Source organism: Panthera pardus, unplaced genomic scaffold (genome assembly GCF_024362965.1).
Source record: "Panthera pardus isolate Hobbes unplaced genomic scaffold, ASM2436296v1 HiC_scaffold_4, whole genome shotgun sequence".
NCBI classification, from domain to species: Eukaryota; Metazoa; Chordata; class Mammalia; order Carnivora; family Felidae; genus Panthera; species Panthera pardus.
This window is the reverse complement of record NW_026526969.1, coordinates 15,725,509-15,752,568: the sequence shown is the minus strand read 5'-3', so window position 1 is coordinate 15,752,568 and position 27,060 is coordinate 15,725,509. Positions and strand designations below refer to the sequence as shown.

Below are 27,060 nucleotides of genomic sequence, written 5' to 3'. Positions count from 1 at the left end.
GACCCTCCTTCGCAGCCCACCTTTACAGTGTCACCCCCAGAGGCGACACGAGGTTGCCGTGTTACTCCTGACCTTCACTTTGGTTTCTAGCGAGGTGAAGCAATTGTCTGTGGCCGTCGGTTAATTTTGTTTCAATTATGAAAACAAATTGGCTGTACGAGCGTCTGTCTGGCCTGCTTGCTGCAAGGTTGAGCAAGGCTGGTAACGGCGGCTGGTTCTGTGGGGCCGAGCCAGCACGCCGGCCGCCCTCTGTCCGCTTGAGCTGCCTCTGCATGCCCGGGACTTTTCAGGGACAAGATGAGAAGATAGCGGCTGAGCTGCAGTCTGGACTCTGGACATGAGTCGATCACTCGGGCCTCGGGGCGCTTCCCCGGATTCCAGGACAAACAGGAACGCTGACCTTGCGTGGTTTCCTAAGTCAACAGTAATCGCGACGTGGGGAAAGAGAAGCCTCACGCGGTGCCGGTGCGAAGGTAAAAAATGGTGCCGCTGCTTTGGAAAAGTTTGGGAGCGTCTTCAAGTGTTAAACACGCAGTTACCATGTGACCCCGCTGTCCCAACCCAGATGAACCTGCACTTCCCACGCGATCACGTGACCCCACCGTCCCAGCCCGGAAGAATGCTCGACAAGACACGGACGTGCGTGCTCACAGCAGCATCGTTTATAACAGCCCCAAAGTGGGAACACCCAGGGTCCACCAGCTGGTTGGACCACAAGTCGTGTCTGCTGCCACCGTGGAGCAGCACCTGGCCACGAAGAGGAGTGTTCTGACGTGTGCCCCGACATGAATGACTCAGAAACATCGTGTTTAGTGAACGGGCTCGGTCACGTGAGCCCTCTAGAAGAGGTGGAAGGGTAGGCGGGGAAAGCTGACTCGGGGCAGGGGAGGGGCTGGCGGCCAGCAGCACGGGGCTCTGTGGGCTGGGGTACCACTGGGGGGAGCGCCTCCATGCACAGGGCCGCGGGTAGCTTCGGCAGCGCCGCGAAGCCCGCAAGGCGTGTCAGGGTTAGCAGGCTGTTGGTGGGTCCAGTGAGCATGTACCGGGGGCTCCCGCCCCACGGTGCAGAATATGGTGGCTCGACGGCCTCTTGCCCCGCTCAGGGCTCGGTCTCCGGGGACGGCCCTCGCGTGATGGGACTCTGGAGCCGCGGCACCCGAGGGGCGCAGGTGCCGGGGAGGCCCAGCACCCTGACGGCGGACTGCTGGAGGGGCTGTAGTTTGGGGTCAGGTCTGAGTTGAACACCTGGGACGTGGGTGCTCTGAGGGTAGAGCCAGGTCCGGGGCCGCCCCGGCCACAGGCTGCCACTCGCCCAGGCCCGTTTCTCCCTCACATCCTGTTTACTTCGTTTATATATTCTCCAGGAGGCCACACGGGGATGCACACACCCAGAGGGAGTGGGAGGGTTTACTTCCGCCAAAGTGATCGTTTTGGAGATAACAGCTATGGAAACTTCTAGGTGCCAGCTGTTTGAATGTGCCTCAGTGTATCCCTGTCTCTGTCTAAGCACAGCCTGGACCTAAATGTAAGGAAAGGACACACCACCTGTGCCCCCAGACCCAGAGGCTCTCCCGGGATTAGAATGCCTGCACCCACAGGTGCTTGCAGAGCCACCGGACGGGAGCCGCCCATGGCCCTGGGGCTGGAGAGCACACGGCACACCACGAAGGGCTGCGTGTCCAGAGCGGCCCTGCATGTGCCGTGGGGAGAGCGTGTGCCCCAGAGCGCCGGGAACAGCCAGGCACAGAGGCGTGTGCCCGGGTTTCTGGGGCCAGGGGTAGCAGGTGCATTTCGTGTCCCCCCGGGCCACCTAGTTCATCCTCCCCAGCTACTCGATTGGCTGTTTCGCTTTGCAAATCGAGGACACCAAGGATCAGTCCGTAGATGACGGTGCTCTGTACCATCTGCTGCTTGAGACCACAGCCTGGGTTCTCCTCGCGTCCTCCAGTGCAGCACTGAGCACGAGGACTGTACTGAGACGGGGTGTCCTCTGCCGTCCGGGACAGCAGCCGCCAGCTGTGGGCGGCTGCTGAGCACTTGAAATGTTCTTCGGGGACCGAGAAACCGGATTTTAATTCATTTAAGCCTAACAAACTTCAAACAGCCACGTTGGTTAGCAGCTACCAGGCTGGAAATTGCAATTCTAGAGTCTAGAGTGGGATTCAGCCAACTCCTTCTGTGAAAGACCATACGGTCGGTATATCAGGCTTGGGAGGCCACGTGTGTGCCACAGCTGGTCCACTTGCTGTGGTGATGTCACAGCGGCCCTAGACAATAGTAAATGAGCAGGGGCAGCCGCATCCCCGCTATCACTCAATTTACAGAAAGAGGCAGCACGCCACGTGTGGCTCCTGGACCCCTGGTCCGGAAGAGTATGGTCACCTCTGCTCCATTAACCAGCACAGGAAGGTAGGCTTCAGAACCCAGATGTAGTGAAGCCCCGTGTTTCTGCGAAAATGCCTCGTGGCCCCTTGTCACCTGCCACCCTGCTTCATGTCCCCTCATCTGACAGGCTTCCCACACTGGATGCATCATTAGGAAGAAAGGTATTTCTTGTTTATTTGTTGTTGGCGAAATTACAGCAGGCTCACTTCAGCAGCCAACAAGGAATCGCTTGGAACTAATTCCCTAATACAGCACGAGAACAGAAAAGTAACCGGGAAGACGTGGAAATGGGGCCTCCTGGTGCATACTGTTGCTTTTCCGAAAACACAGCCTTTGAACTTTGATCTCAGTTTCCCTTCTGCCTTTACAGTTTTGAATTTTCATGAAGTTTTCGTTTGAATTCCGGTTAGTTACCGTGCAGTGTAACGTTTTCAGGCGTACAGAGTAGTGATCACACTGTGCATACCACCTGCTGCCCATCACAGGTGCGTCCTTTATCCCCATCGCCTGTTCCCCATCCCCCCTCCCCCCCCCCCCCCAGTGACAAGCCGTGTGTGTTCTCTAGTTAGGAGTCTGTTTCGTAGTTTGCCCCCCTTTCTCTCTCTCTCTCTCTCTCTCTCTCCCTCTCTCTCCCTCTCTCTCCCTCTCTCCCTCTCTCCCCCTCTCTCCCCCTCTCTCCCCCTCTCTCCCCCCTCTCCCCCTCTCTCCCCCTCTCTCCCCCTCTCTCCCCCTCTCTCCCTCTCTCTCCCTCTCTCTCCCTCTCTCTCCCCCTCTCCCTCTCTCCCTCTCTCCCTCTCTCCCTCTCTCTCCCTCTCCCCCCCCCTCTTTTTGCCTTTGTTCATTTTTTTGTTTTGTTTTCTTAAATTCCACATGAGTGAAGTCATCTGGTATTTGTCTTTTTCTGACCGACTCACCTTCTTAGCATAATACTCCCTAGATCTATCCGTGTGGTTGCAAAGGGCAAGATCTCATTCTTTTTTATGGCTGAATAATACTCCATTGCACAGACGCCACGTCTTCTGTGTCTGTTCATCTGTCGGTGGACACTGGGGCTGCTTTACAGCTTGGCCGTTGTTGATTGCGCTGCTATAACGTGGGGACCATGTGCCCCTTTGAATTAGTGTTCTTGTGCAATTACTGAATCGTAGAGTAAGTTCTGTTTTTAATTTTTGAGGAACCTCCGTAGTGTTTTCCAGAGTGGCTGCCCCAGTTTGCATTCCCACCAACAATGCCTGAGAGTTCCCCCTTCTCTATCCTCGCCAACACTGGCTGTTTCTTGTGTTCTTGATTTTAGCTATTCTGTGAGGTGGTACCTCGTTGTAGTTTTGATGTGTAATTTCCCTGATGATTGGTGATGACGAGCACTTTCTCACGTGTCTGTTGGCATCTGGATGTCGTCCTTGGAGAAGTGCCTGTTCATGTCTTCTGCCCCTTTTTTAATTGGATTGTTTGGTTTTTAGGTGTTGAGTTGTATATGGGTTTTTTTTTTATATGTTTTGGATATTAACCCTTTATCAGATATGTCATTTGCAAATATCTTCTCCCATTCCATAGGCTGCCTTTTAGTTTTGTTGATTGTTTCCTTCACCGTTTAGAAGCCTTTTATTTTGATAGAGTCCCAGTAGTTTATTTATTTCCATGGACTCAGGAGACATATCTAGAAAAAAGTTGCTACGGACAGCCAATGTCAAAGAAGTTACTGCCTGTGTGCCTGTGTTCTACTGTAGGATTTTTAGGTCTTTAATCCATTTTGAGTTTATTTTTATGCATAGTGTAAGAAAGTGGTCCAGTTTCCCCAGCACCATTTGTTGAAGTGTCTTTTTCACACTGGATATTTTCTTCTGCTTCGTCGAGGACTAATTGACCATATAATCATGGGTTCATTTCTGGGTTCTCTCTTCTGTTCTATTGATCTGCGTGTCTGTTTTTGTGCCAATCCCATACTGCTGTGATCACTATAGCTTCGTAATATAGCTTGAGGTCCAGAATTGTGATGCCTCCAGCTTTGTTTTGGTTTTTCAAGATGGCTTTGGTTATTCGCGGTCTGTTGTGGTTCCGTACAAATTTTAGGATTGTTTCTTCTAGCTCTGTGAAAAATACTGTTGGTATCTCGATAGGATTGCATTAACTGTGTAGATTGCTGGAGCCCCTGGCTGGCTCGGTCAGTGGAGTGTGCGACTCTTGATCTCGGGGTTGTGAGTTTGAGCCCTTTGTTGGGTCTCAAGAATACTTAATAAAATCTTCAATCTGTAGGTTGGTTTGGGTAGTATGGACATTTCAACAATATTTGTTCTTTCAATCCATGAGCATGGAATGTCTTTGCATTTCTTTGTGTCCTTTTCAGTTTTTTTCGTTAATGTTTTACAGTTTTCAGATACAGGTCTTTTACCTTCTTGGTTAGGTTTATTCCTGGGTGTCTTAGTGTTTTGGTGCAATTGTAAATGGGATTGTTTTCTTAATTTTTCTTTCTGCTGTTTCATTATTGGTGTATAGAAATGCAACACATTCCTGTACATTGAGTTTGTATCCTGCAACTTTACTGAATTCATGTATCAGTTCCAGCAGGGTTTTTTTTTTGGTGGTGTCTTTCCAGTTTCCCGTATATAGTATCACGTCATCCGCAAATAGTGAAAATTTTACTTCTTCTTTACTAATCTGGATAGTCCTTTGTGTTGTCTGATTGCTGAGGCTAGGACTTCCGGTACCGTGTTGAACAACAGTGGTGAGGGTGGACGTCCTTGTCTAGTTCCTGACCTTAGGGAAAAGCTCTCGGTTTTTTCCCCATGGAGTATGATGTTCCCTGGGGTTTTCATATATGGCCTTTATTATGTTGCGGTTTGTTCCTTCCATTTCCACTTTGTTGAGGGTTTTTATCACGAATGGATGTTGTACTTTGTCAAAAGTTTTTTCTGCATCTATTGAAATGATCATGTGGTTCTTATCTGTCCTTTTATTAATGGAATGTATCACGTTGATTGATTTTTGAACATTGAACCATGCTTGCAGCCCGGGAATCCTTCCTACTTGATTGTGGTGAGTGAGTTTTTTAATGTACTGTTAGATTCGGTTTGCTAATATTCTGTTGAGGACTTTTGCACCTGTGTTCATGAGGGATACTGGCCTCTAGTTCTCTTTTTTTGTGGTGTCTTTGTCTGGTTTTGGTATCAGGGCGGTTCTGGCTTCACAGAATGAATTTGGAAGTTTTCCTTCCTCTTCTACTTTTGGAGTAGTTTGAGAACAGAGTTTAAAATTTTTAAGATCAGACTTCTAATCAGAATCTTTGAACCTGTTTTTGTGGAAATTAACAAAGTTACTCTAAGATCACATGGAAATACGGAGGACCTAGGGCAGCCAGAACGTTGACAACGGAGAGCAAAGTTGAAAGGCTAACGCTTCCTTTTCCAGAACAATCTGCAGAGTGAGAGCACAGAACTCCAGACTGCATGGGGCCAACCCACAGGTGGGGGGCGCGGGAGGGGGGGGGTGGGGGGAAACGGGGCAGGGGTCACGTGTCCACGACACCCACGCATGTGGACGGCTCATCTTTGACAGGTTCCGCGACAATTTGGCGGAGAAAGGGTGGTCTTCCAGCATTGGTGCTGGAAGAATTGGATTTGCACATAATTGGGTATGAATTTGGGTCCATTCCTCATATGATTTACAAAAATTAACCCGAATTGCATCCTGCGCCTAAATGTAACACCTAAGCCTGTAAACCTCTGTGAGCGGGGGCTGGGGCGTTCTCTCGCACGTCGTGGGGAGCGTCGTGCGCGGAAGGGGAGCCGATGAGGTGGGCTTCACCAGACCCACGACCTGTGCTCCGTGGAAGACGTTGTTGACAGAGCGAAGCAACAGCCACAGACGGAAAAGATTTGCAAATTACAGATTGAAGGGCTGCATTCAGAATACAGAAACAACGCTCAGAACTCGATGATACGAGAACAGTCAGATTTTTCAGCGGGCAGATTTTGTAGAGCGCCTCACCACGGAAGATACAAACAACCTCGCGAGAAGCTGCTCCGCGTCCTTAGGGAGCAACGGGGAACCACGGCAGGCTCCACGCACGCTCCAAGTGGCTGTCGTCGTTGAGCACTGGCCCCCCACACACATCCGCCCGGGGGGCAGGATGCGAAGCGCCGCAGCCACTTTGGAAGGGGTGAGGCCGCTGCCGCTTTGCGCTTGGCTTCGGTGGAGTATTGCCGTCGCCGCCCCCGGGGAGCGGCCGCTGCGTCCACGCAACCTTCTTGGCCACAGCCAGCCCGGGAGGCAGCCCGAGGTCCCGGCAGGTGACGGACAGGCAGAGGGATGAAGCCACACGCATGGCGGAAGGGGGCGGGGAGCCGGTGTGAGCCGCACGGTCCCGCTTAGAGACGGCCCGTGTGCAGCGACGGGAAGCGGAGTGGGGAGCCCGGGAGCACCACCCACAGGGGTGCTGGAAGCTCTGGGGCCACGGGTAGCTGCATCCTGCTTGCAGCGCCGGTGCGGAGGTGTATCCGCGTGTCAGGACACAGCGCGTCAGGCACGCGGTGCGCTGGGTTGTGTGTCAGCCCTCGGCCGCCATGCAAAACTTTCGAGCCAAGTGAGGACACGCGGCTCCATCTGCGTCCTCAGAGTCAGTCTGCGCTTTTAAGATCTCGAAACGAAACGGGACTTGCAGGCCCACCTCGAGTAAGGGCTGCGTGACCCATGACCTTCCCTGGGGTCGTGGGACGTGCTTTGTGAATTGCAGTTTGTGTTTTCACCCGCAGACCACCGCCCCGGGTTGGGCTGTCGGGAGCTCGTCTTCAGAAACCTCTCCAAGATCCTTCCCGCCATCTGCCACGATGTCACTGACTGGGTGGCGGGGACCAGGGTGAAGGCCGCGCAGCTGCTGGCGGTGCTGCTGCTGCACGCCGAGGACCACGTCACGCAGCACCTGGAGGTCGTCCTGCGAACCCTGCACCTGGCCTGCGCCGACGACGACCGGGCCGTGGTCCGCAGCGTGAGTTGCCTCCTCCGGTCACGGAAGCTGTGGCTACGGGTTGTGGCCTTCGCCCTGGTCAGGCCGCGCGGGTCTGCGGGTTTTACCAAACGGGAGGGCCAGGATAACGTTCGCGTCGCCTGAGATCCCCTGGGGTCTCGGCAGCCGCGCCCTCGCTCACAGCCCCTGCACAACCCACGTCTGGTTTCGGGTCCCGCGGAGGGGGACACGTAGGGTCCCTCTTCAGCAGGCTCCAGCCCCCCCTCCCCACAGCTGCGCTCCCAGCACGTGCGGGCGACGGCTCTGGACGCGTCGATCCCACCAGCGAGCCGGGGACACCGCCCACGGGCTTGTTCCTGAGAGTCTAGCTTGGGGAGGAGAGCGCCTCCCTGGCCCTGGTGGCCGTCACGCCCACGGGCTCTGCAGGGAAAGCCAGGCAGGGGTGCGGCCCGGCGTGTGACGGCTGGCGGTTAGCGCCACCCCCGTGTGCCGCGAGTCGAGCCTCAGGTTTACTTCCCTTGTCCTGATTGGCCCGCCTTGCCAAGCCACAGCCCACCTGGGCCTCACTTCGGACGTATGTGGGCCTGCAACAGTGACCTGACAGTCTGGTGGTCGTCCCATTGCGTCACCAGGGGATATCGTGTAGATGGGACCGTGCGGTGTGCCCTTTAGAGGTCGGCTTTTTTTCGCTCCTCCCGATGCCCTAGGGCCCGCTGTCCCGACTGCCCAGTGGCACCCATGGCACGGTGGTGCCGGCGTGTGGCTGTTTGTTCGAAGCAAGCTTGGGTCACCGGCAGCAGCCAAGGGGTGTGGGACCCGGTGGGCACTAACTGTGGCACACACGCCGGGCACAGACCTCGCTGTCTGTGAGGGGCCTGGAGGCCTGCAGGGAGCCGCGGGAGGGCCGGGAGGCCTGCAGGGAGCCGCGGGACGGCCGGGAGGCCTGCAGGGAGCCGCGGGAGGGCCGGGAGGCCTGCAGGGAGCCGTGGGAGGGCCGGGAGCAGCCCGCCAGCGGCTCTTCTCCTCGCACAGGGCACCCGATCTGCCGAGCTGGTCGGGGCGTTCGTCAGCCCGGAGGTGTTTCTGAAGCTGGTCCTGCCCGCGCTGAAGAAGTCGCCCTCCCCCTCCGGCCTCCTGATCCTTGCGTCCATCGTCAGAGGCTGCCCTAGGGAGGCCCTCCGGCCGCACCTGACGCTCATCGCTACGGAGCTGGCCCGGCCCCACATCTGTCAAGGCTCTGAAAATGTAAGTTGTAGGAAGGGAGGCGGGTGGAGCGCGTCGTGAGGGGGTGGACAGCGCCCCCTGCCGACACTGTCCACGCATCGCCGCGGACGGCTATTAGAACCGGTCCCGGAAGCAGTGCCGCGGCTGGTTATAACGTCACGGCCGGGATGCATCCCCGCAGATGGTTATGACGTCAGGTTCCTGGACGCACCGCCATGGGGGGGGTTATTGTGTCAGGTGCCAGGACGCACCGCCGCGGATGGTTTCTGCGTCAGGTTCCGGATGTACTGCCGCGGATGGTTATGATGTCAGGTTCCAGACGCAGTGCTGCGCATGGTTATGACCTCATGGGTCGGATATACTGCCGCGGATGGTTATTGCGTCAGGTCTTAGAATACACCGCCCAGATTATTACGTCGGGGCCGGACGCATCGCTGCGGAGGGTTATCACATGAGGTTACTGCCGCGGATGGTTAGTGCCTTAGTGCCGGGCGCATCCCCGCGGATGGTTCCCGCGTCAGGTCCCGGATGTACTGCCGCGGATGGTTATCACCTTAGTGCCGGGCGCATCCCTGCGGATGGTTCCTGCGTCAAGCCCGAGATGCAGCGCCTCAGGTGGTTATTGCGTCAAATCCCAGCACGGACCGCCGCGGCTAGTTATTACGTCAGGTCTCGGGCGCACTGCCGCGGATGGTTATTACGTCAGGGCCCGGATGTACTGCCGCGGATGGTTATTGCGTCAGGTCTTAGAACACACCGCCCAGATTATTACATCGGGGCCGGACGCAACGCTGCGGAGGGTTATCACGTGAGGCGCCGGCACGCACTGCCGCGGATGGTTATGACCTTACGGCCGAGCGCATCCCCCGCGGTTGGTTATCAGACGAGGTCCCAGCACGCACCGCCCCGGATGGTTCCCGCGTCAGGTCCCGGATGCACTGCTGCGGATGGTTATGATGTCAGGTCCGAGATGTAGCGCCTCAGGTGGTTATTGCGTCAAGTCCCAGCACGGACCGCCGCGGCTAGTTATTACGTCAGGTCTCGGGCGCACTGCCGCGGATGGTTATTACGTCAGGGGCCGGATGTGCTGTCGCGGATGGTTGTTGCGTCAGGTCTCAGCACACACCGTCGCAGATGATTATTACGTCAGGGCCGGACGCACCGCTGTGGGTGGTTATCATGTGAGGTCCCGGCACGCACGCCGCGGATGGTTATGACGTCAGGGTCGGACGCATCCCCGCGGATGGTTACCAGATAGGTTCCTGCATGCATCGCCGCGGCGCGTTAGAACGTCAGGTCCCGGATGTACTGCCACGAATGGGTATAGCTGGGCTGGACGCACCGCCGCGGATGGTTATCAGATGAGGGCCCCCCCCCCCCCCCCCCCAGCACGCATCACCGCGGATGGATATGATGTCAGGTCCCGGATGTACTGCCACGAATGGTTCTAGCCGGGCCGGACGCACCGCCGCAGATCGTTATCAGATGAGGTCCCGGCACGCACTGCCGCGGATGGTTATGACGTCAGGTCCCAGCCGTCAGACGCTTCCGCCTGACAGTGGCAGCCGGGGTCTGGGGACTCTTGTGCCCACTGCCACGTTCTGTTCTGGCCAGTCGGTAGCCTGTTACGGTAAAACTAAACACGTTGGGGGGTACGTGGGTGGCTCGGTTGGTCGGAGCGGCTGACTTCGGCCCAGGTCACGATCTCAAGGTTCGTGGGTTCAGGCCCCACGTCAGGCTGTGTGCTGACGGCTCGGAGCCTGGATCCTGCCGTGGATTCTGCGTCTCCCTCTCTTTCCCGCCTCCCCCATTCGCACTCTTTCTCCTTTTCTCGAAAATAAGCGTTTTTTAAAAAGACATGTTGAAAGTGCACGCTGGCCTCCTCCCACCTGCCCAGCAGCCTCTGTGGGGGGCAGCACGGAGCGGGACACGTCCACGCCGGGGACGGCCGCGGGGCCGGGCCCGTCCCCAGGAGCCGGGGCGTCGCTCGCGTCCCTGGGTGTTTTACTAACGCGCTGGGAAGCGGTGATGGCGTCCGCCCCCTCTGCCCCCGACGCCGTCTGGGCGCTTGGGCCTAGCCGTGTGGACTGATTCGTAATCGTTTCCCGTTGAGAAAAAATGAGGACTTTGTGCGCGGCGGCGACAGGCTTCAGCCCTGTGTCCCCAGCCCTGGGCGCTGCCCTCCCTCTCCTCTGTGTGGACAAGGGCCCGCCCCCCGCTGGCCGGCCAGGGACCCCGCTCGGGGGGGCTGGGGCCCGGCCACGCCTTCCGCACGGCCACCAGGGTGCTCTGCGCGGGCTCATCTGGTCCTCGCGGCCCCTTCCCCGCCTCGCTCCCAGGCGACAAGGTGGTCTGGGCTCGGTCACACATCCACGTGCAAGGCCGTCTAAACGGAAGGAGTGGGGCTGTGGCGGCGGGAGGTGGCCGTGAGCCGCTCCACCTGCTTTTGGTGCTTCTAGGACGATTCGCCTCTTCCCAAACCTGGTTTTCACAGAGTCAGCGAATCCACGTGAATTGCGCACGTGTACGCAGGCGAGTCTGGAAACGGTTCTGACTTCTCTATAGATGTGTGAGCCAGAAGCTTTTCTCCTCCCAGAAAATTAACTTTGAGAAGGAGCGTAGATGTTTATGTTTCTGTTTTTCGTTAGTGTTTTACTTAGGTATCTGTTTTGAGAACGAGAAAGAGGGCGTGCGTGAGCGAGGGGCGGAGAGAGGGTGCAGAGCCCAGAGCGGGGCTTGGGGTCACCGACCGCGAGACCGGAGCCGAAGTCGGACCCTCAAACCGACCGAGCCCCCCAGGCGCCCCCGCACAGGTGTTCGAACACAGATCTTCCACGTTTTACGGCAGAGAAGATACGATCTTCACGCCTCAGTGTCGTCCATGGGAAAACCGGTCCCTTAACCCACGCGGTTCGGATTAAGCGTCCAGCTTTTTCGAAGAGTCGTTTCTGCAACGACGTTTGTACACAGACGCCTCGCCGAGGAAGCGCCGTGTCGCCGAGTGTCCCTCTGGACGCGCTCCAGCCGCCTCCCTCCCCTTCGCTCGCAGACGCAGCCCTGTCACCCCCGGCCCCAGCCCCAGGCGGGGAGGGTCTCGTGCTCCTGTGGTGACCCAGGACACACGGCACGTGCTTCCCGCAGACGTCCCCAGGCGGCCGTTTCCCGAGAGCCAGCCGAGGGGTGGACACAATCGTGTCTGTCCAGCAGTGCGGCCTGGGGGCGGGGGGGTGAGTCGGGGGACCCGCGGCAGGTGCGTGCGTCTGGCCGGGGCCGGGCCCAGGGATCGGATCCTTCCCTTTGAAATGTTTGCTTTGTGACAGGAGCTCGAGGTGAGGAAACTGTCTGATGGCATAAGGAGAAGTCACTCGGTCCCGTTGAACCAGCGGAGACCCGGGGTGCGGGGGTGCCGGCGCCGTTACCGAAACGTCAGCCCCGGGCACTTTCTCGCACTAAAGTCAGCGGCCTCGGGTGACACCTTCAGGAGCAGAGGCTAAAACATGACTTTGGGTGCCCGTGTGCGGCCTGCGCCCTTTCCGCCTCTGGGGGGCAGGTAGGTGGGGACCGTTCTCCGCGGACGGCGCCGCTGGGAACGTGACTCCTTACTGGCACAGGAGTCGCAGCCTCGGGACCACCCAGAATTGAACAGCTCACGCCTCCAGAAGGGAGCTTCCTCCTCCCAGAATCGCTCCCGAAGCATCTGGTCCAGGTCACTTCAGAAGTTACTGAGGGCGGCCTGCGGGGCTCGGTCGGGTAGACGCCTGAGTCTTGATTTCGGCTCAGGTTTGCGGGGTCGAGCCCCGAGTCAGGCTTTGCGCAACAGCACAGAACCTGCTTGGGATTGTCACTCGCTCGGTCTCTTGCTCTCTCTGCCCCTCCCTCGTCTCGCACGCGCTGTGTCTCGCTGTCTCCCTTGGTAAATATTTACAACGAAAAAGAAATTCGCTGAACTCACGTCCTCAGAAACTCATTTGCTCTCAGTCCAGGACCAGAAGGAATTGGGCTGTAGGGCACGTGAGGCTTTGAGCAAAGTCACCAGCCTGGCTCCTTGGGGTAGCTGGACACCCAGCCCTCAAGGCCTCGTTCTGTCCTGCTCCCGAGCCGCGTGCACAGACCACACTCCTCTGTGATCCCGTGTGAGTTCTGTTTAAACTTTGGTGGCTTACGTCCCTTGTGCACGAGCCCCAGGGCCCGAGAAGGGACTCTGGACCCAGCCCCGCCAGCGGCACGGTGAGCACGCCTCCCGTGTTCTGTGCGCTGCTCCGTGACCGCGACCCCATCCTTCCTGCCCCTCGTGAAACGCGTGAAGCAGACGTGTGGAGGGACGCACTAGAAGCACACGTGGACGCTCGCTCCTGGCCCACAGATGACGAGGCTGGGAGGCCAGGAGGGGAGTGGCTGGACGGACCAGCCGAGCATCCCCTTGTCTCCCCGGCCACCAGGAAGCACTTCCCAAGCCACGGAATTTCTTTCTTTTTGTTAAAACGGTAGCGTGGGAAGACTCGGAAACTCACAGCAGCAGAAGAGCAGAATGAACCCCGTGCGCCCCCACACAGCCTCGGCGGCCGTGGGCTCGGACTCTGCTGTGTGTCCACCTCCCGCCGCTGTTTCTCTTACCTTTGGGGGCAGGTTGGTGGGGGCTGGGTGTTTGCAAGCAGATCCGTTTCCCTTGTGAATTCTAGGGGATGTGTTGCTGACGCATGAGAACTTCTTTAAGTGTAACTCAGAGACGTTAAGCATTTCTTTCCGGGGCTGTGTTCGGTTTCCCCTGGAAAAGAACGCCATAAAGTTTTCCCGTCGAAGAATGCCCTTCTTATGGTCCGTGTGTTCTAATCTGCGGCCAGAGTGTGCCGTGTCCTGTGGGTGGGTGCTGGGCAGGGGGAGACAGGAGCGGGAGGGGGCAGAAGGGGAGGGGGCTGGGACGGTGGGCTGGGGCTGGGGGGCAGAAGGGCAGCGGGGAGGGAGCTGGGGCGGGGGTGCAGGGGGGCCCTGGGGGCGCGGCAGGGGGGCAGGAGCACACAGGCTGGGGGAGAGCTGGCTCAGGTGCTCCCTTGCTCTCCCGGCAGCACCTTTACGGGGAGCACCTGCTGCTGTGCGTGCGGACTCTGGTCTCCGTGTGCCGCGAAGACTGCAGACGGTGCAGCTTATGGCTCTTGGAGGTGCTGGTGACCACAGAGGCGCTCTGGGGTGCCGCAGGCCTCGGCGACAAGGTGAGGCTGCGCGGGGGACGGAGCCTGTGCTGAGGAGGGTGCTCGGCCCTGAGCAGGCGGAACCACCATCCAGAGATCCTGCTGTGGAATCGGAAGCCTCGGGCTTGCCTGGCTCGGCTGGCCGGAAGCGTGGAAGGGCGTGTGGGACGGGTTGCTCGTGAGGCAGCCTCGGGGACGCAGGGAATTTCAGATTCCCTCCACCTGCCGCCTGTCATCGTGTCTCGGGTGACAGCTGCAGACAGACAGACGGACACGTGTAACCTCGCCTCCCGTCTGTGGTAAACACGTAGGTGACTGACCGTCTAGAGAGAAAATAGCATCGTGTCCCCTGTTTAGTCACAGGCCAGCTTTACAGGACTACTTCTGTTCTCTCAGCTCTGGATCTAGGCTTTAAATGCTCTACTGACGTCCAGTTCCCCTTGGGCTCCAGGGACCTTTTGGAGGGGGGTGTCTTCCTCCTACAGCCGTGCACAGAGCTCTGGGGCTCACCTATGGAGGAGGCGTGCCGGGAGCCTCACAGAGCCACAGGCCCGGTGTCCAGGAAGCCCCCCCTCCCCCTCCTTTCCTTGGGCATCTGAATTGTGTTTTCTTTGTTTAAAGACAACCTTTCCACTTTTCCAAAGGGCACATACCTCAGCAGGCGGCTTGTCACCGTAAAGCCACACACACTAGCAAGAGCCGAATCCACGTGCCTGGGACCCACAGGAAGGAAACCGAGCAGCCGCCAGGTTGTAGGCACAGGCTGCTGGGAGGTGGCTGCCGGCCCATCTCCTGTCCCCTGGCCCGCTGTCACCTCTGTCACCACTGTCACCACCGGAAGGCCCGGTCACAGGGTGGCCTCGGGCAAGCATAGTTTATGTCCCTCAGTTCAGTGCCCTGCAGCCACCAGCCGCCCTTGTTCCTCACAGATGGAGCTCTCCCGCCGCAGGGGGCCTGAGGACCCCAGGAGAAGCCTTGTGCAGCCTGGGGCACGGCGGCTGAATCTCTCATAAATGCAAGTCTGTTCTTTGTCATCCAGATGGCGCAGACCCAGCGTGAACAGTAGCCGTCAGACGGGCCCCTGGAGTCCTAGCCCCCGCGGGCGCTCCAGGGGCTCTGTCGTGTCGCGCGTCCTCAGCGGTGGAGCGCTCCCGGTTGGCCGGGTCATCCTAGCCCGTCGTGTGACAGAGCGCTCTCTGATGATGACGATTGGTCTCCCCTGGGCTTTTGAGCCTTAGGAGTGGGGTTTCCCCAGCCACTGACTTCGCATTTCCAGGTCCAGGAGACCATGGACGCGCTGGCCGCGGCACAGGACATCGACGGCCGCCAGGATCTGTACCGGGAGCACGCGGGCCCCCTCGTGGAGTGGCTGGCCGCGTCGCACCACGACTGGACTGTCCACTCAGCAGAGCTTCTGCAGTTCATCGTGGTGGTCAACCACGCAGGTGAGCTCCCGAAACTGTGTAATGTGGCCCTTGAAAGTCTGCCCGGCAGGGGCACCTGGGTGGCTCAGGTCATGATCTCACGGTTTGTGAGTTCGAGCCCCACATCGGGCTCTGTGCTGACAGCTCAGAGCCTGGAGCTGCTTCGGCTTGTGTGTGTGTGTGTGTGTATCTCTCTCTCTCTGCCTCTCTCCCCCGAGGTAAACACAAACGTAAAGAAAAGAAAGTCTGCCAGGCACACGGTGTTTACGTTAAGCCACGGAGGTGTGCTTATTGTGGCCTTGGGCGTAGTGTGTTCTTCGCACAGTCCGCAGTGTCCCTGCAGAGCCTCACTCATGGCGTGGGCCTCTGTGGTCCAGCGTCTCCAGGCCCTTCCCCGCCGGGCCGCGGGGTGGGTGAAAGAACGTTCCTTAGGCAGAGCTTATGCTCAGACCCGTGCCTTCTCCCTGCCTTGGACGTCCGTAGGGGTCTCACCGGACAGATTTCATTTTAAAAGATGAGTCTTAAAAAAAAAAGAAAAGATCTTAGACTCTGAACAGCAGCTCCCTCCCCACCTTAGAAAACGGCCAGAGGCCGCGTCCCAAGGCTCCGGAACCCGAAAACCTGTGCACCCTTGAGGCCGGCCAATCAGGAAGAGGGGACGCGGCCTCGGTGCGCTTTTCCAAGTGCTTTCTCAGAGTGTCGATGGCGTGTTTCTCCGTCCTGTGTCTGGAAGCGTCCTGCCTCACACGCGCTGTGCTCGGGCGGCGTTCATCGCCAGGTGCCCGCACCCCACGCGGCATCGTCCCGCTGAGAGCGCACCGCTGCACCCCCGGGTCTGTTCGGTGTCGGCATTCTCCCATAGGACGCTCCTGTTTGCGTGTCTCGTTACGCCGTCAGCCGTGACAGACGCCCTGCTGTCTGGAGGAGACTTTGTTTTTATAGAGCGCGTTCAACAGACTGGACTTGTTCAAAACGGCGTTTGGTGCCTGGTTAGCAATGAGGGGACAGTGACGCACGTGAGCGGAAAGTGTCTTTATAGGAGGGGCCGGAAGATGCTCCCTGAAACCCCTCTCTCCTCTTGCTCGTGCGCTCTGTCTTCCGCGAAAACGCGGCCTCGGGAGATCGGGTCTCTTCCCGGAAGATCGCTCCCTCCTCCTGCAGTGAGAGGTCCGGAGCTCCGTCTTCCGTGCGATCTCCAAGGAAAACAAACCCCAGAGGGTGTGAGCAGACCCGGTGCCCACCGGTGCTGGCAGTGTCCTGCCCCTGGGCCACGTCCTCCTTCTGCCTTTGTTTCTCTTTCTCCCCCAGACCCACACCTGCCCTCAGATTAACGCGCGGCCTTGCGTTTCCGTCTTGCAGCTTTGACGCCGAGTGTGAGACAACGCATCTGGGCCTTGCCGTGGGACGAGCAGGCGCGTCGTGAGCAGGGTGGCTGGGAGAGGGCCCGCCTGGAGGGGAGGGCGCTCCGTGACCCGGGTCCGTGCAACCCGAGCGCGTGTCTGCACCCCGGGGACTCTTTATTCCGATCACGACTCGATGCGCTTCCAGATACTAAGGCTCGTTGCCCGTGTGTGAGGCCCACGGTCCCGGGGAAGCCGCGCAGGCGCCTGTCCAGCAGCAGCTTGGGAAGGGCGGTGGCTGCCGAGTGTAGAGGCAAATATTAAACACCGTACGTGTTCTGAATAATTTATCTTGGTTGATCTTTAAAGTGTTGCTTGACTGTAACGTTTTTTTTTTTTTTAAGATTCTGAGAAAACGTGAGGAGATGGAAAGTCACCGTATTGAACAATTAGCACGATTTGGGGGTTAAGTGTTTGCTTTTACAGGGACACCCTCGATCCAGAAAGGAGAGGAAGGTGGTGGACGGGCCGTAACCGCCCCTGTGCCCACGGCCCCTCCCCGGCACCCGGCGCCGACCCGGCGGCGGGGTGGGGGCTGCATCGTCCCACGAGCAGGAGCCGTGGGAACCGTGAGCTGTGTGTTTTCCAGGCCCGGCGCTGGGAGAAGTGCTCCCCCACCTGGTGCCCGTCCTCAGGAGCTGCCTCCAGCCCTCCCGGGACCCGCAGATGCGCCTGCGGCTCTTCTCCTCCCTGTCGCGGGTGCTGCTGAGCGCAAAGCAGACGGTCGACTCCCAGGGGTAGGTGTGCCCGGCCTCCAGCCTCTGCGGGTGTTCTCAGGTGGGAGCTGGGGTCACCCCGGGCTCTGGCGCTGGCCGCGGGAGCGAGCACCCGCCCGGACAGACAAGAAGTCCACGTTGTTTCCACGTGGCCATTAAAATTCCATCGAACGAAGAGGGTGTAGGGAACATTAACTGTTAATGGTTTATACGTTAGCTATTCTCAGTTTTAAATGCCTTTGGTACCTTTGAAACCTAACAGAGAATGGGCTGAATCGCCATTAGTGGTTAAAGCGTGAGGAAAACCCTGTTGCCAGCAAGGACTTAGGGCAGCAAACCCGTGACGGGCCGGCGGCAGACCCTGGCTGGTCGGGCGCCGCGTGGGTGCACCTCGCCCCCAGGCCCCCAGCGGCTGGGTGTGCGGTAAGGCGTGTGGGGACCCCGTCCCCTGCCATGTCACGAGTGTGCTGGGAACTTTCCCTGGGGCTCCTCCTCTCCCCAGGCCCTGCCGGCCCGTCCGCGGGCAGGGAATCCTGTCTGCTGCTCGTCTGCCCGAGCTTCCAGCTTACAAGGGCCATAAAGAGACGATGTTGGCCCGCAGGCCTCCCAGCAGGGGAGCTTCCTGTGGATAAGCCGCAAGGGCGCGGGCCAGCTGGCGCCTCACAGCCTGTGCTCCCCCACAACCTCGCGAGGGGCCTCAACAAGCCCCCGGGCACGGGGAGCCCTGGGGATGCACTGCCGACCCTCTTCTGCCAGAACGTGTTCGCCGGCCGCCTGCGGGTCCCGACCTGAGGCCGAGGTGGCGGAACACAGGCGCTGATCGGCTGCCCTGGGTCCTTGGCCTCACAATGTCCTACTGAAGCGCCAAGTCGGGTTCCTCAGTGTGAGGAGGTGCTGTTTTGGGGACCCTCCATGGACGGGTTGCTCCCTCCACAGAGCGCCCCCAGCGTGGGCCCTTGGTGCCGGCCCCCCGCCTGTCCTGGGTTCGGTCATTGCTCTTGGTGGTCCCTGCACCCCCAATCCCGTGGCCTCTGCTCTCCGGGGCGTCTGTGGAGACGCGACAGACCTTGCTGGCCACCACCTGGGCTCTGCCCGCTCCTCGAGGTCGACTGGGGCCTGGGGGAGGGGCGCCAGCAGCGGTAGGAGGTCTGTCTTCAGAGCGCTGCCCGCAAAGGTGGCCCCGCGGTTCCTTGGACGGCATCGGTCCGGGGGAGGCCTGTGGGCGACCTGCCGACGTGCGTCCTCATTCCAGCGGGGACCTTCCTTTGCGCAATGGAGCTGCTCCGCAAAGTCAGGTGCTAGGTCTTAGCGCAGCGCTGATGGGCCCTGGGTCGCTGCCCATCTCCCGCGGCAGAGCGGCAGCCTGGCCAGCACGTGGTCCTCGCTTTTCCAGCCACTTCACCTGACGCCTCAGAGGACAGGACCGTTGGGTCTTTCCACAGAGCCCTCTTGTAAATCGTTTTGCGGGAAATAGCAGCCCTTTGTGTAAAAATTAAAGCACGTTAAAAACCTAATTGCGTGAATGTGTGTGTGTGAGCGTGTGTGTGAGCGTGTGTGTGTGTGTGTGTGTGTGCGCGCGCGCGTGTGAGCGAGCATGTGTGTGCGTGTGTGTGCAAGTCCAGAACCAGATTTGCCGCTTACCTACATCTCTGGTTCTTGGGTGCCCCCTGCTGGAAGCAAGGAGGTGGCGCCTTCCCCAGAAGGGACGGTCCCTGAGTGAGGGTCCAGGCAGCGGAGAGGGACAGAAGCAGAGGCCGGAGGGCAGGGTGCAGGGAGAGCCTCGGTGCCACGCAGCTCTGGCCTCGCCTTGGAAGCTACTACACCTTCTCGGTATTCCAGAACAGCTGGTATTTGAGACGTGAGCCACCTTTGAAATATACTTTGGAATGAGGTTCAGAAATAAGTTGATGAATTACTCGTTCAAGCAAACGTGTTTCGGTCTAATGGTGGCAGCACAGTGGGATTCGTGAGGACGTTCAGGCTTTTCTCTGGGTGCCTCTCAACGGGGTGCTCAGAGTGGCTCCGCAGCACGAGCCGCCCGGCACAGCGGGATGTGTGAGTTTACATCCAGACCAAGTGCCCAGACTGCTGGCAGGAACGTCCACGTCTCTGTGACCGTGGCGCTCGGGCCTTGGGTGCGGAGGGGAGCATGCTCACGGGGGGGTGTCGGGTGTGCGTGCGTAGGATGGCCACACGTGCAAATGACTTTGCTGGCCTGGTCGATGTGCCCGGTGACCTCACGTCTCCTCTTTTAGAGCCCAGCAGAGATGGGTGGGGCCCCCACAGCCTCACCCCTGCAGAGGGGGGGTGGGGTGCTCTGGGGGCTGCAGGCCCAGCAGAGGCCAGCAGGAGCTGGGAAGGCCGCTGGCTCTCCCCCGGGCACCCACTCCCCTGCAGGGAGGGCGCCCGCCCCAGGGAGGCAGCCGTCCTCTTATTCCGGCTCCCCTCTGCCCCGCGCGCTCCCCTTCACCTGCTGTCTCGTGTCTCCACCCCAGGCACTTTCACCACTACCTCGACACTGTGACGAAGGACATCTTGGTCCCCAATCTGCAGTGGCACGCAGGGAAGACGGCTGCAGCCATCCGCACGGCAGCCGTGTCCTGCCTCTGGGCGCTCATCAGCAGTGAGGTCCTGTCGGACGAGCAGGTGGGGCTCCCAGGGACACCTGCCGGGGAGCGGGGGGTGGGGACACACACGTGTAGCCGCCAAACACTGCTTTCCGAAACCGACAGGGGAGGGAGCCTGGGGGCCGCGGGCGAGGGCAGGGCACCACCGGCCATCGTGACCCGTAGCATTTTGTTTTGATCAGCTGGGGCTGCCGTTAGGGGTACGTATTGATATGTATTGAATGTGGCTCTTTACGGAGCAGAGAACGCAGAGAACGTATGCACAGAACTCTGCCTGAGCTTGGCCGATCTCGGGGTTTCTGCGCTACTGTTACTCCTACCTGCGCAACGGGATCGGGGAAACGGGGGGCGAGGGGCAGCTGTCGGAAGGCCTTGCTGTTGCTCTGCGCTCGGCCCCAGGTCTGCAGGCATCCGGCCAGGTGTTCGTCTGGTGTGTGAGCTCCACCTCCTGGTCCACTGAACTGCTGTGAGTTTTTTTTAAGTAGGTTTCATTTTATTGATTTATTCAAACTTAAATCCAAGTTAGGTAACATGTAGCGTAGGAGTGATTTCAGGAATAGAACTTAGCGATTTATCGCTGACGTATCGCACCCGGTGTTCTTCCCAACAAGTGCCCTCCTTAACGTCCCCTCGCCCATTTAGCCCATCCCCCCACCCAACACCCCGCCAGCAACCCTCAGTTTGTTCTTCGTATTTAAGAGTCTCTTACAGTTTGCCTCCCTCTCTGTTTTTATCTTATTTTTCCTTCCCTTCTTCTATGTTCATTTGTTTTTTAAATTCCACACGAGTGAAATCGTGTGATACTTGTCTTTCTCTGACTGCCTTATTTCGCTTAGCATGATACGTCTAGTTCCATCCACGTTGTTGCAAATGTGAACCACCATGATTTGAGTTAAAACGTCCCCCAAGTTGTATGGACACAACATGCAGCCACGCTAGCAAGGAGCAGGCTGTAGGCTTGTCTCCACGGCTTTGTGAGCGATGGGCTTGTCCACTGACCAGGTTAAACAAAACTGTTCAACTGTTCATCTAGATTTTGTTTCTTTTTTAGCGTTTATTTATTTTTGAGAGAGAGAGACAGAATGCGAGCAGGGGAGGGGCAGAGAGGGGGACACAGCATCAGAAGTAGGCTCCAGGCTCTGAGCTGTCAGCACAGAGCCCAACATGGGGCTTGCACTTGAAAACCACGAGATCATGACACGAACTGAAGTCGAAGTCGGACGCTTAACCGACTGAGCCCCCCCAGGCGCCCTAAGTCATCTAGATTTTAAAATCAAGGTTTGAGTTCTCATATAAAAATTTTTTAAACATTCCAGACTCCTTTATATCTGTACGAGAGCCAAGCTCCTTCCATCATGGGCAGCGTGTGCACAGGGAGGGACCAGCGCTGTCACCTCCGGGATAGAGCCCATCAGGACCTGTCTTCCTCTGTCTTCCGATTACAGATCCGGAAAGTTCAGGAGACGCTGATGCCGCAGATTCTAACCTCCCTGGAAGAAGATTCCCAGATGACTCGATTAATTTCGTGCCAAATCATCAACACGTTTCTAAAGACCTCCGGTGGTGTGGCTGATGCCGATAAGCTCATCAAGGTTTATCCTGGTACGATGCTTTTCTTTCCCGATTCGTGTGGGTCTGTTTCTTCTGGAGGGAAATGGAAACTGGTACTTGGACTTCCGGTCGGCCTGGTGCCAGGAGTCCAGACGCAGCCGTGACAGGTGAGCCGTCACTGAAGAGAGAGCGAGGCAGGCAGCCCGTGCCCAGGCAGTGGGGCCCCGCACCCCCACCCCAGAGCAGGTGCTGCAGCCAGGCCGGGGTGCGAGGACGGGCGCGGCAAGAGCTTGTGCGGCGGCCGTGCCTTCCGTCCCGCGTCTCCGCCTCTTTGGAGCCCCAGCACCGGGCGAGTCTCAGATCGGAAGCAGAGGAACAACCCCCACCCCGGCCCCGAGCAGAGTGGCAAACGCAGAGGATTCCTAAGAACACAGAGAAAACCACGTTGAGGAGGAGAACTGGGATCCCAACGCTGCAGGGATCGATGTTCTAGAGCCCAGCTCAGAGCTCAGACAAAAACGCAAACAGGACGAAGCTGCAGATAAGAAGGAGCCCAGCAGACGCCCTAGGCTTGTGCACGCCAACTGGAGGGAGGGTCCTGTGGAGGAGGAAGAGGAGGAGGAAGAGGTAGGGGAGGTGGAGGAGGAGGAGGAGGGGGGCGGTCAGCCTCAGGTGGGGCGTGCAGCGTCTGCGGGCGCACCTGTGGCTGGTCTCCACGGCCCGTCATAGCCGCACTGGGCTGTCCTCCGTGCCGCAGCATTTAGCTGACGTAGTGATTCCTAAAAGGTGGTTTTCAGAAGTCCCAGAAATGAAAAGTCCCTGAAGTTCAGAGCTGGAGCCACTGGGTGCACAAGACGGCGCGTGGTGGGGATGGGATTCGTGAGCTGAGTCCACTCGGGACGCCGTGAGAGGAAGACACGCGTCTGCGGGGAGAGGGGCTCCGGCGCTCCCAGCCCCGGGGGGAGGGATGGACGGCTGATACCGGCAGAGGTGGCGGCTCAGAATATTCCGGAACTGCAGGTGGTGCATCTTGATGCTGAGCAGGAAGCCGCCTGCTGAAATCCAGAGTTGAAGTCCCCTTTCTCACGCGTTCTTGCAAGTTTCTTTTCGCTTTTTGTGTTTACTTTTGTGACAACAAACACCGTGTTCCTCCCGGCGACCCTTACAGTTCTGTTTGCGCCGAGTCAGTTGGTGACTGTCAGAGTCCGTTGGGATTTTGCTCACGTCTAAGAAGAGCCAGCGAAAAGATCGCACATATCTGGGCTTTGGGGGTTGTTTTCATGCAAAAGGATTTCCTCGCGGGCTCCTTTCTCGGGACCGGTTCAGGGCTCTGGGTGGCGATGTGGTTGCAGAGGGCAGGACGCCCCGAGGTCTGTCGTATGGAGGATGCATGTGCACCCAGCACGGGCCCCAAGAGAGCCACCCTTTGTTCCCAGCCCACAGTTGCACGTGACGGCTGACCCCAATCACAAAAGTGAATTTCCGGGCCACTTCTTAAAACTCGGGAATTACCGTCAGAGGAAAACACGCCACGCCAGAGTCGGCCTGAGCCGGAGGGACTGAGGGCGTGGGAGGAGTCCCTGCGGGACTCGGGTGGTGGTGTGCCCGCCAGGCCGCCGTCCCAGGACTGGGTGAGGCCCAGACCCTTAGGAAAGCCCTCCTGCCATGAGCTAGTGCCCGGCAGGAGGCCGCAGTGCCACAAGTCCACAGCCCTGCCTGCTCACTTCCAGGGGCAGCACCTCCCACCACCTGGGGCCGCAGCCCTGCTCCCTACCCCCTACCCCCGGCTACCTCTTGCCCTGCTCACGGAGTGCCCGAGCGACTGCTGAGCCTCCAGAGACACCCGGCCACAGGGCCAGGGATTTCTCGCAGTTTGGGGGAGAAAAGTATACATTTGATAAAAACCTCGCCGGTGAACGGTGAGTTTCTGCTAACTGGAGAGGTGGTTCCTGTTTTCAGCAGCCGAGTGGTCTGGCCCCAGAGCTCAGCAGAAACAACACTGATACGGGTGGTGGCGGTCATGTCACTGGGGCCCGAGCTGTGTCCCCAGAGCCCAGTTGGGAGGGCGGTGTGTACATCCAGGGGACGGGCAGCCGGGGTGTGATGCCCATGGTGACGGAGCATCTTGGAGCCACAGAGAGCCCGGGGCACCTGGCAGGTGAGACAGGGAGAGCAGCTCAGGCCTGCCCACCCCTCCTCCCACCCTGCCCAGCGTCCACCCTGTGGCCAGTGCGGTCAAGGGGCCCGGCACACCGGGAGCCGCCCCCAGCCCCTGGCACGCGAGCACCAGTCTCCCCACAGGATGGGTTTACCATGGCCCGAGGGCGAGTGCCCCAGGGGCGGGGTCAGGTCCCCACCCTGGAAGCTCCAGTGCTCCGTCTGTGCTGGCCTCTGTCTCACTGTCCCATCCGGCCCTCCCTCCAGAGCTCCTGAAGCGTCTGGACGACGTCTCCCACGAAGTGAGGCTCGCGGCCACCTCCACCTTGGTCACGTGGCTGGCGTGTGTCAGAAGCGACGACGACGCGAAGTCCTGCTACCAGAGCCACATTCAGTTCCTGTACAGAGAGCTCCTCGTGTACCTCGATGACCCGGACGGCACTGTCCAGGATGCGGTTTTAGGTAGGAGTCCCCACCATGCGTGCTGCATCGTGAAGGCTGTCCCCAGAGCCTGGACGCGGCTCCTTACAGCCGAGTCACGGGCTGGCCACGTGCGGGCGGGGGGCAGGGCCACGGCCTCAGGGCGTCTGTGGACTGGCCTCCTGGGTGGGTTACAGCCCTCAAAACTTACCGCGGTAGAAGTTACAGTGGAGAAAAATCTTACGTGTTTATTAATTTGTTTAGAATAACTATAAATCTATCATATGTTAACATAATTAACGTGTGGTTTTGAAACGTAGGTTTTTTTCTTTTTTCTTTTTAAAACTTTTTTAGTGTCTATTTCTCTTTGAGAAAGAGAGCTGGCACGGGGGAGGGAGTAGAGAGAGAGGGAGACCCCGAATCCAAAGCAGGTTCCGGGTTCTGAGTTGTCAGCACAGAGCCCAACACAGGACTTGAACCCACGAACCGTGAGAGCATGACCTGAGCCGAAGTCGGAAGCCGAACCGACAGAGCCCCAGGTGCCCCTGGAAGACGTATTTTCTAAAACAATAACACGCAGACAGAGGAGCATCGCTTTACCTTTCTGCGCGTCTCGGTAGAAGCAGCTGGGCGTTTGCGGCTTCCGCGTTCTTGGCTGTGGTGCGTGTTGTCCAGGGAAGCGTGTGAAGGAACCTGGCCCCGGACAGGTACGCTGTCGCAGGCGGGGGGTACCCGTTGTGTGTAACCACAGAGATGCCTTCATACCGCCCCGACCTGCCCAGGCGGTCGTTCCAGGGTCCTGTGGGGTTGACTCCGGCTACGTTCTCGCCTGTTGGTCGGTCCTGCACGTTGATGTTTTGTCAGGCCGTGTCCAGAAGTCACATTTGTCGGCATCGAGCTCAGAAAAGTCTCGGGAAGAAAAGTTGCAGGAAGCCGTTCAGCTGGCGGTGTTGGAAACAAGTTACCATGATTGCGGTTTCCGCTTGAAAGCTTAAATCTTCTCATTGGCCACAAGTACCGTCACTCTATTCGTTTTTGAGACGGTGTCCTGCCTGGTCCCCAAGTGTGAGGAACCTGAGTCTTCGTGCTGTCGTGGAAGCGGCGTCCTGGGGACCCAGGCACACCCCGCCGTGCCCCCGCCCCACCACACAGGACACTCCGACGGCAGATGCCGCAGAGCAGGGACATCAGGTGTCGTCCCCAGAGCAGCACGAACAGTGTTGTGCCAAGAAGTGCCAGTAAAATGCCAAGAAGTAGATTTGAATGGAATTCCAAACGATATTCCAATAACCCAAAGGAAATCAAGAAAGGAGGCCAGGGAGAACACAGAGACAGGGCCAACCGGAGACAGACCGGGTGCAGCCTCCCCTCCTGAGGACTGGCCTTCCCCCCTCCCGGCCTCCCCTACAGAGGACTGGCCTTCCCCCCTGCTGGCCTCCCCTCCTGAGGACTGGCCTTCCCCCCTCCCGGCCTCCCCTACAGAGGACTGGCCTTCCCTCCTCCCGGCCTCCCCTCCTGAGGACTGGCCTTCCCCCCTGCCAGCCTCCCCTCTGGAGGACTGGTCTTCCCCCCTCCCGGCCTCCCCTCCTGAGGACTGGCCTTCCCTCCTCCCGGCCTCCCCTCCTGAGGACTGGACTTCCCCCCTCCCAGCCTCCCCTCCAGAGGACTGGTCTTCCCCCCTGCCGGCCTCCCCTCCGGAGGACTGGCTCCCCCTGCCGGCCTCCCCTCAGCACCTCACACCTGGGGACCTCTTGACCAATGACGGTGCTTCTGTCCCACTGACAAGGCGAAGTTCCTCCATGTCCACTCCCACGGCTGGTCCCGCGTGTCCCCAACCCCCCCCCCAGACCCATTCTTGTCCTGGTGCCCGAGAGCCTGCTGCCCGAGCCTCCTGCTCGGGACTCTTCTGCACCTGCATATACTCGACGGGACCACTGGTCACCACCCCCATGGCTCCTGGGTTGCCTTCCGTCCCTCTGGCCACTGCTTCTTTCCGCACATGGCATCTTGGTGACCTTGTCTCCTCTCCTGGCTTCAGATGCTACCCATGTGCCGGGGTCCCCCAAACCGAAATCCAGGCCAGACGTCTGCCCCAGATTCTAGACACGCACATACCCAGGTGCTCAGAGGACACGAGCGTCTGCCGGGCAGAACAGCTGTAACGTTCGGGCCACCCCCGGGGCCACTGCCCCCGCTTGGCCACCCTGCTCCCCCACCACGTCCCTATTACCACCAGCAACGTTCCGTCCTCCTCGTGATTGACGGCAGAAACCTCGGAGCCAAATCCAATGACCTCCTAAGTCGGCTTGTCTCTGTCCACCCCTGCCTGCATCCGCCAGGGCACTCCTGCAAGATGGCTTGGATGACTCCAGTGCTCGGCCCACGGCACCTGCCACCTCCCTTCCCACCCAGAGTCCAGCCCCCACCAGCCCCCCACCGTGCCCATTGTAGTGGTGACCAGGAACACTGTGCTTTCTTCCTCCTTCTGACTCTTGTGTGCTGCTCCCAGCCTTCCTCTTCCTTCTGACTTGCGTGTGCTTGTCCCTGCTCCTTCTGACTCTCGTGTGTGCTCCCTCCTCCTTCTGACTCTCACGTGCTGCACACACCTTTCGTCCTCCTTCTGACTCTCATGTACCGCTTTCTCCTCTTTCTGACTCTCGTGTGCTGCTCCCAGCTTTCCCTCCTCCTTCAGACTCTCGTGAGCTGCTTCCAGCTTTCCCTCCTCCTTCTGACTCTCATGTGCTGCTCCTGGCTTTCCCTCTTCCTTCTGACTCTCGTGTGCTGCTCCCGGCTTTCCCTCCTCCTTCTGACTCTCGTGTGCTGCTCCTGGCTTTCCCCCCTCCTTCTGACTCTCGTGTGCTGCTCCCGGCTTTCCCTCCTCCTTCTAACTCTCATGTACCGCTTTCTCCTCTTTCTGACTCTCATGTGCTGCTCCTGGCTTTCCCTCCTCCTTCAGACTCTCATGAGCTGCTTCCAGCTTTCCCTTCTCCTTCTGACTCTCATGTGCTGC

The 27,060-nt window shown here is 58.9% G+C and overlaps 1 protein-coding gene across 2 annotated transcripts in view; it reads left to right on the top strand.

The window, feature by feature from the left end:
- DNAAF5 (dynein axonemal assembly factor 5) overlaps positions 1-27,060 on the top strand; it is a 48,338-nt gene that overhangs the window by 16,047 nt on the left and 5,231 nt on the right. Inside the window, exons 5-12 of one of the 2 annotated variants that reach the window (XM_053893836.1) lie at positions 7,134-7,366; positions 8,378-8,590; positions 13,633-13,776; positions 15,032-15,200; positions 17,169-17,316; positions 19,791-19,941; positions 21,368-21,524; positions 23,898-24,092. In XM_053893836.1, coding sequence (XP_053749811.1) covers positions 7,134-7,366; positions 8,378-8,590; positions 13,633-13,776; positions 15,032-15,200; positions 17,169-17,316; positions 19,791-19,941; positions 21,368-21,524; positions 23,898-24,092 — 1,410 coding nt within the window. The remainder of the gene's footprint in view (positions 1-7,133; positions 7,367-8,377; positions 8,591-13,632; positions 13,777-15,031; positions 15,201-17,168; positions 17,317-19,790; positions 19,942-21,367; positions 21,525-23,897; positions 24,093-27,060) is intronic. The other variant, XM_053893837.1, reaches the window with a different exon arrangement.